Here is an 8783-nt window from a genome sequence, read left to right on the forward strand (position 1 = left end):
AACTAAAGCTTAGCGTAGCACAAAGAAGTCAGCTCTAAATTAGACTAAAAAGAAGTGAGATGCCTGCTAAGGTTTTAAATTACTTTTGCATTTTATATATAAATACTATTAGTATTTTCAATATTAATGCAAATTCTAAATCGTCTTTCTAATTTCGACCGCCCCACGCTTGTATTTATCATATAATTTAATCTTGAATACATTTATTTTCGATGTAAATACTTTACTAAATTTCATTCTGTATTTTTTTTATTTAAATATATGGAAGAAAACATATTATTTTCTAAATAACTTCCTTCCTACGCACTTATCTTCAATGTATGTAAGTAAATCTTATTATATTAATGTGAAATTCGTAGAAAATACAAAAAATAAAATTTTATATCTTCAACATTAATATCCATTTACTTTCAAGGACAAATAAGAATTGTTTAATAAGAAGCAAGTTGAAGCAAGTTTGGTATTATCGAGAATCGTAATTTTGTTTAGCTTACGGCAAAGTATTAATCGAAGAGTTATGTTCGACAATAAAGACCATAAACTCTCTTATTTAGAATACAGATTAATTTAAAAACTCATCAATTTCATATCATATTTTATTTAAAAGCTAAAAGGCAGAAGTAAAGGGTTGATATGGTAGTATTAGATAAATAAATGAATTACCAAACAGCGTTTCCAAGAGACTTTACATGTCTCTGCTTAGGCGTCCCGTCGCCTAACGTTGGGTAAGTGGTACCGCCCGTCGAGTCCCATGACGCCTTTGAACCCGATCAGTTCATTAGTTTCACTGAGTTACGATATTCACGCACACAAAAAACCACGATTTTCTCAGTACGCAAACAGACCTTGTGGCGTACACACATGCAAGTTAGGAGAAATTAGCTATTTTCTAATTTAAATGTTGTCTTTTCGAGCGATGTTACCGGAAACCAGCGAGGACGCGGTATCTCTATCCTGCGGGTGGCCGTGGCCCTAATAAATGCGACGCGCGCGCACCTATCAGCCATTTGTATGCAAATTTTGTTAACTTCAGGTGTAAAACTTTAGTATTTGTGTTTTTCATGCGGCGTGAATAAGTTACGTGTTTTCGCGTGTTACACGAAACAGTCGTCATGGTGCGTAATAAAAAGGGTCAAGCGGTCAGCGAGGCTGATGTGCGATGTGATGCGTTTGCGTCGACCCGATCTAATGCTAGTGGTTCCCGGCTAAGAGTCCGTCGTGGCTCAAGTTTGACTGATCTGGACAAACTACGATGTAGTGCAGGTTCGAGTGGCGGCGGGTCAATTGGTGACTTGATGAACATGTTCAGTGGAAGTGCTAATTCTGTTGGTAGTGACACTCTGGTAGCTAGAACTGTGCCTTTGGAAACTGTCCGCCGTAATATACCACCAGTGTCTACGCCACCACCTCATCCTCCTCCATCTCCTCTCATTCATATGTCAAGACCAGTGGGTCCCCTGACCATGGCCCAAAGAACTCTTAGATTTAGTAGGCTTTTGAAATACCAGCCTTGTTCAACAGACGTTGTTATATTATTGGTAAGTCTTAATTTTAATATTTATAGAATATATAATTGCGCTTTTACATTAAGTTTTTTTATTCTAATGGTTATAAAATTGCAATTTTATCATAAAAATATAGATTAGTATATATGATATCTCTGCGGTTATCATTAGATAGGATTAGCAAGGGAAATAGAATAAGTGTGTATTATCTATGAAAGCTTTTAAAAGTACACGCTTCGATTATACGTTATTATAAATGTGGTAAAAGATATTATTAATATTAATATATTAATATGCTATACATTTTATATAATAAAAATATTATGAATAGAATTTTCTCTTAACGTATTTATGATGTAACTTTTTTATTGAAGTACTTTTTTACGGTAATACCTACTTTTATTTAAATAGGTTAATTACTGCACTGGTATTTAAAGTAGTTTTCCATCAATGGTGAAAATCTGTTGTGACTAAAACTTATCGAGAACATACTATAAAAAAATGTTTTTTTATAGTATATTCTCGATAAGTTTTAGTCTGTTTTTAACCGACTGTGCGAGGCAAAGAAGGACAATGTGTTTATCAGTCTCATCATGTACTCGTATTCTATTTGTATGTTTCTCCTTATATGGCAGTGTAGACACAAACGCGTTGACTAATTTTAATGATTGTTACGTCAATCGATTTCTCTTGCGATTGTCATTAAATACACGAAGGAATCATTATAAAATGAATCAATTATAAGACTATTTTAATTATGTATATTTAATTATTATTATTGTTGACAAAATACTCTACTACTATACTTTTTCCTTATATTTTTTTGCTACAACTTAAATCTAACTGGTTTTATGTTTTTCCAAAGTACATATATATTTTTGGAATGGTTCCCGAGTTAAATTGTAAACAGTAGCTAGTAATATATGCAAACTGGCCATTCCTTTTAGTACAATTAGACTTATACAAAGTTTTTCACTAATGTTAAATTCTTTCGTACACTAATGGGAACTCAAAGGAATCCTTAATTCAAATAACTCAACGCTTAATGTTAAAAAGGATTTTTTACTAAAACGTTTACATTCTACAAAAGCTTACATGTTTAGTTCTAATAAAAAAGAAAATATTTTCCTAAAAATATTTCTCATGTAATTAAGTAATACTTAATAATAATTATTAAGCATATTTCTTCATAAATTTCAATAGATATTTAAGCTTTGGCATCTCGATGTTGTGAATGCATCTATTAAAGTCGCCAATAACTTTGACTGAATGTGTCATCATCCTTGAGATGATGTCCTTGAGGCAGACGCCCAAGTCGGAGACTTCTTTGAAGCCATGTATGGCGATCTCGGCCATAACTACTGGAAATGGTGATGTTTCATATAAAAACTGAAATAAAAATATAGTGTTAAATAATCTTTTAATAAGTAAGTATTTGGATATTTCCTTAGTATTAGACGTATCTGCAACTTTAGCGGAATAAGCAAACAAATTCTACCGTAGCTTAAATTATTATTCGCTTAACTTACAAAATGGCAAAACTCCAAAATTAAAATACTTATTTTATAATTATATACATTTCTAAGGTCACGTTCCAATTTACTATTCATTCTATCGGATTATATAAATTTCCAATAATTTTTAACCCAATATTATAATACTTCAATAGTTCTTACCACGGTCCTTTCGAGGTCTTGACTTTCGTGAGAGCAATTTCCACCAACCTGCTGCTGTTTCTGACACTCGAACAATTTAGACGCCGAATACTTCTTTAGATTTTCCAGCGTTTCAAAATGTACTTGTAACTTTTCTGTTGAATTGAAATTCATTAAGTAAATAAATAACTTTGAAAAGTTTAAATATCGATATTGAATTTAGATTTCTTTTTTTACATACTGTATCCTATATGTAGCAGGGTAGAGGATCTTAGTGTTAAGATACTCCGCTCTCTACTCCCCGCCGAATTCTATTGGCATTTCGAGTTGAGTGGCCATCAATTTCACGCCACCCGAGCGCGGAAATTAAAATATTAAATATTTCATTTTCTCAAGTGGAAATCGAACCTGTCGTACAGTCACATGCTCGTGCCCCACGATTGGCCTGATAGTTATAATATGTATAGCATAGTTTTAATATGAGTCAATATCGTAGTTTGTTCTATGTATATGTATGCAGTTGTTTCCATAACATCCTGCTATTAATGGGTCAAAACAATGATAACACGGAAGGCGTTCCTATAATATAGGGTATTCTAACATGTTATACTTTTCACGTGTAGATAGTAAATAATTTAATAAAAACACATTATATATATATATATATATTTTACACAAAGGTTCTTTCTATAAAAAGATATATTATATCGATTTGGAATTATTATGTTTTTTATCGTAAAAAAAAATTATTTTATATGAATAAAGATATTATTATATATTATTAGGCGTAGATTCCCACAACACTAAAATCCATTTTGTGTATATCTGTACTACATTTGACTATAGAGTTATAATAAAAACATGATTTTTACTGTCATATTATTTTTTTTAACAAAAATTAACAAGTAAATACTTGCAATGTCCTAGATATTTTAGTGTAAATTACTAATTCAAATATATTTGTTAAATATTCATCAGTATTTATACAAACTAAGTGCCACACATAAATACCGGTTATATCTAAATAGCTTTAGTTATAATGCGGTACTTTAGATACAAGTAATTTATTTCACCTGGCAGCCGTTGTACCCGCTGATAGCCCAGAGCAAGGCATAAGGTGACGTTCTCATCTGCGAGCTGCAAATTCTCACCGAGGAGTTTAACAATGCTCTCCTTGCAGTACGTACCGTTGCGAGGTTTACGATCGTGAATTATTACCTGAAATTCAAATATATTGTACTGAGATTACGTGTTACAAATTCCAATGGAATTGATGATAGGACTAATTTTCTATCGCTTATTATATTTGTGTAACGTTTGCTTGGATTCTTCAATGTTTTTTTAAATGTAGAGTTTGATATTATGTGGTTTTTTCTATTTATTTAATTTCTAAGGCAGCAGGCAGTCAGAAATGTCTGGTTTCTTATCAAATGATATCAGACCTTTGAAAAGTAGTGATAAGAAGTATAATATTATAATTATATACAGTTATTTCTCTAGCTAATCTAGGAGTCAAGATCTTAGTGCATTCGTCCTTTATTCATGCTTTAAAGTTTCTAGTTTTCTAAAATGTGTTGTGCGCGTAAAGTATGAGAGCTCTCAGCAGCAGCTCTTGGTAGCATTTTAGTAGGCGACAGCTCGCTAGTGTGTTCCGGTCCTTAGCCTGAGAGGCTGGCTGGCGGTTAATGGTCCGTTCCTATTTCACTATTTCTCTCTTTTCTCTTTAAAATTTTTCTAATATTTAGATGCGTTGTTTAAAAAATATATAGGGAGATATACAGCTACTTACAATATTGTTTTTCTTATACATATGTACTTATGCATAAAAATACTATGTTAATATTATATAAATAATATTTAGAAAATAGATTCATTTACCTGAAAATATAACGATATTTGTTCAAGGTATACTGTCATATAATTGATAGCTTTATCAGCTTCGTTCTTCATGAGGAGTTTGATCTGAGAGACCAGGGTGTCCATATCCTCTCGAGATTTTTGAGTTCGGACTTGGATATCCGCTATTAACGTTCTGTATCCATTTATTAGATTATCTTGAAAATCTGTCGTCTGAAATTTTGAGACAGAATTAAATAAGAAAATGTATTTTTTCATGTTAAAATAAATTCATACTATAACAAATCGAATGAATTTTATACACCCAATTAATTCAATAGTTTCGTACTCAAAAAATGTATAACGAAATAAAATATAAATATAATAAAATAACGAAAATACAAATACAATTAAAATTTTCCAACAAATCCCTACCTATAATTTCCTCGAAAGAAAATTAAGAAGAAGAAGAATAAATCATCCAGAAATATAGAACTACCCACCTGTAAAGTGATAACAATAAACACAGAAAGAATAACAAAAAGGGTAGAACGATTCATTTCCGGTTCTTGAATTCACTGTTCATGTCAACTTAACACACAATTCATTATAGTCGGTTAAAACTAAAATAACTATACTTTTTCGTACTCTCGTAATATAATTATTTAGAAGTTTTATATTAGGTTTTAATTTATTAATTATTTTAAAAAATATTTCTATATATATTTGGGTTTATTATATTATATTGTTTAGTGGTGTCAAATTGCTAGCTGACTATTAAGTGGTCGACTAATGAAGGCGCACTTGTGTTGGTTCTTGTTTTGCTTACCGTTTGCGATTGAGCAGCATTTGTTATGATTAGGCCTCGAATACAATGGTGTTTCTTTTTTTTTAAAATCTACGATTGAATTTATTTTTCAATATACGAAAGTGGATTACGGAGTGTCTTAACACTTTCCTATAGCTGCCTTATTTGGAGGATATAGCGGAGAACTAGAAAAATAATGGGTATTGGGTACACCTTGCTTTTTTCCTTGTAATGTAATACAAGTACAAATGTAAATAGAACGTATGTATCTACATATCTAATCTACAACCATGATGGCTGTCGACGCCCAGTCTTGAATATATTATATTCATTTCCTCGACCAAGCGCAGAGTTAAGTTCCGTCGCTCAACGCAATATCTCAAGAGTTGGACCGAAAGTGGGGACCATTTCCCACGTGTTTTAAAACTCTCTGCCTACTCTTATTATAGGGGGTGGGTTAACCTAAAATAATAATTAGATAATATAAACGTAAACTTTAAGATATCAATAATTTTAACAAATCTATGTAAAAGCGTCCTAATAGTGAAAACTCGGTGACGAACTATATTGACTTGTTTGATGGCATTAGTTTATACTAGGTTATATTGTTATCGCGTAATTCATGCGATTTGAATGCTAATTCATTCGAATGTTATCATTCATTGTATTGAGATCACTGTTTAGATATTGGGAGTTTGTTTTTATTTGGGTTTTTAATATGAGTTATGGAGTACATGTTTCTATTTATACGGCAATTTATTAGATATACTTAAGGTAATAAAATAAATTCTATATCTTATTTTATATACCAGGCATTTTATTTTTAAATTAACATTCTGGCTAGGCATAATATAAAAAAGCATAAAAGAATTAAAACTATTTCTTTAACAACCAGTAAAAAAGCTGGCAAATTTACTTCATTTTCAACGCCATCTATCGTCTTACAGTTATAATGTTACGAAAACAAGGCTTTCGAAACGTAGCTCACTTAGCAACATAGATGGCGTTGATTGTTCGTTGCCCGTAAAAGCTTATGTATAATACAAGCGAAGCACACGCGGCTTCGCCTGCTTAAACTTATTATATAATATTTTTTAAATAACTGGTAGCCTATGTGTTATTCTGAAGTATAAGCTATATTGCTGTAAAGTTTCATCTAAATCTATTCAGTATTTTCACATTTGTAACATTAGTGGAATTATTCATGTACACTCGTATAAAACAGTTTCAAACATTCTAAGATCTAAAATTATTTAAACTTATTAGTTTATAGGATATGCAAGTATAAGCTGAAATATTTCTCTTACTTATTTAATTTTTTATTTAATTGGATAATAATTATGAAATATTGATATAACTAATATCAATATTAAGGACTGCAGTTCTCATAACTCTAGAGGAGTTATTTTAGGTTAGGGGTTATTTTAGGTAATATCTATATAATTATAATTTGATCCGTGGAATTACATGACATGCATATAATACTTAATTATTTATTTGTCTGCTGTTTATGTTATACACTCGTATGCCGAAATAACCCTCTAATAGAATATTTGTATCTTTTATCTTTTCTTTTAAATTCACTCTGTATCCCACATAGCAGGCAAACACCATGGCATCTGGGAACATAGTGTATCTAGACACTCCGTTCCCGTTAAGGCAGTCTCGTACCCTACTTCCCGTAGAATCATGGAGGCATTGCGTGTTGAGTTGCGGAACTCAACGCCGCAAAATTTTGGCATTGCATTGAAAATATTTTATTATCTGAAAATACTTGTTCATTTGAAACTCGCAAGTAACGTTATGTCGCTCTTTTGTTGTAATAGACAGTAGAGCTTTGTAATTTTTCAAATATTCTCGTCCACGCGTACGTTTCGAAACTTCTAAAATACCTTTGTACTTCAGCGTTAGTTATTGAATTTTTGTTGTGCAATCCATCACCAAGCTTTTACTAGAAGCAAATGGATAAAGTGAATTCAAATGTAAATTTGTAATAATATAATTTCTGTTATTTATATTTTTATGTGAATAACTTTTAGATTATGTGATACAGGAATAACTATTATCTACACGTAACGGCCTAAGCCAAGAGAAGAAAGTCTCTCATGGTAGAGAAAGTGGAGAACGAAAGTGTCTTAATAGGCACGGAGTGTCTTAACACCAGGTTCCCCGGTTCTCTCTGCCTATCTTGCTTTGGCCAGGAAAGTTAAAAAAGAACATTTTTTTTTTTACATCTTTCGCAGATAGCTAGGTACTCTTCAAGTCTTCCCCACCAGATCACAATTTATATCTATGTACCAGCAATTTTATGAATAAACCTATGTTAAAATACATAATGTCAAATACCTATTATATTTCATAAAATATTTTTTGTAATAAAAAAATACAAATATTTATTTTCTTAAGCATTTGTCGTTTCTTTTTATATCACTTTGTCGGACAGCTCAAGTACTAATTGGACGATTGCTACGCGGCCCGCATGCACCCTACGAATATGAACGAGCTTTAAGAATACGAATGAGGCAAATTTTTAAGTGTTCTTTTGAGATATTTCTGTTTATTCTGAAACATCTTATTTTATCGGTATATGGTAAGGTAATAACAGGTGATATAGAAAAAGCGAAAGAAAGAAAGCGAAAGAAAGAAAGTTAATAACATTTTGTCTTTAGATTTTATTTAAATTTTAAATGCAAATCAATGTAATAAAATTTAATTTGTACCTATTAAGTAACGTAATATTAAATGTTATTTTTTTTACATTCAATTAACTGGTGTTAGATTCGATTCTACCTCGAAAAAAAAAAAAAAAATTTCCCTTTCCTTTCTCTGGTGTCCATTCAACTAGAACACTTACAGAATTCGGCGAAAAATGGGGGTCGCAGTCTTAACACTAGGCTCCCTCTTTAACCTGCTATATTGATAGATAGAAATAGATATAAAAAAAAAGCTTAACAAATTTTATAAAAATATCTCCGCCGC

The 8783-nt window shown here is 31.3% G+C and overlaps 1 protein-coding gene across 1 annotated transcript; it reads right to left on the reverse strand.

Annotated features, from left to right (window-relative positions):
• Positions 1–2269: 2269 nt before the first annotated feature.
• LOC146539584 (uncharacterized) lies at positions 2270–5815 on the reverse strand. Its single transcript, XM_085208413.1, has 5 exons — positions 5500–5815; positions 5039–5230; positions 4234–4378; positions 3182–3315; positions 2270–2894 (listed from the first exon to the last, which is right to left on the reverse strand). The coding sequence occupies exons 1-5, from the start codon at positions 5554–5556 to the stop codon at positions 2679–2681; spliced, it is 744 nt and encodes a 247-aa protein (XP_085064539.1). The 5' UTR covers positions 5557–5815; the 3' UTR covers positions 2270–2678.
• Between the last annotated feature and the right edge of the window lie 2968 nt (positions 5816–8783).

The sequence above is a fragment of the Heliconius melpomene genome, chromosome 4, assembly GCF_056956725.1.
Source record: "Heliconius melpomene rosina isolate 202511_hmr_F chromosome 4, ASM5695672v1, whole genome shotgun sequence".
Lineage (NCBI taxonomy): Eukaryota > Metazoa > Arthropoda > Insecta > Lepidoptera > Nymphalidae > Heliconius > Heliconius melpomene.

Excerpts from the sequence above, each read along its gene's own strand:
- LOC146539584 (XM_085208413.1), bottom strand. The coding sequence starts at position 5,556 with ATGAATCGTTCTACCCTTTTTGTTATTCTTTCTGTGTTTATTGTTATC. Across the intron at positions 5,231-5,499 it reads TTATTGTTATCACTTTACAG|ACGACAGATTTTCAAGATAA; the intron begins GTGGGTAGTTCT and ends TCAAAATTTCAG. Across the intron at positions 3,316-4,233 it reads GCGGGTACAACGGCTGCCAG|AAAAGTTACAAGTACATTTT; the intron begins GTGAAATAAATT and ends TCAATTCAACAG.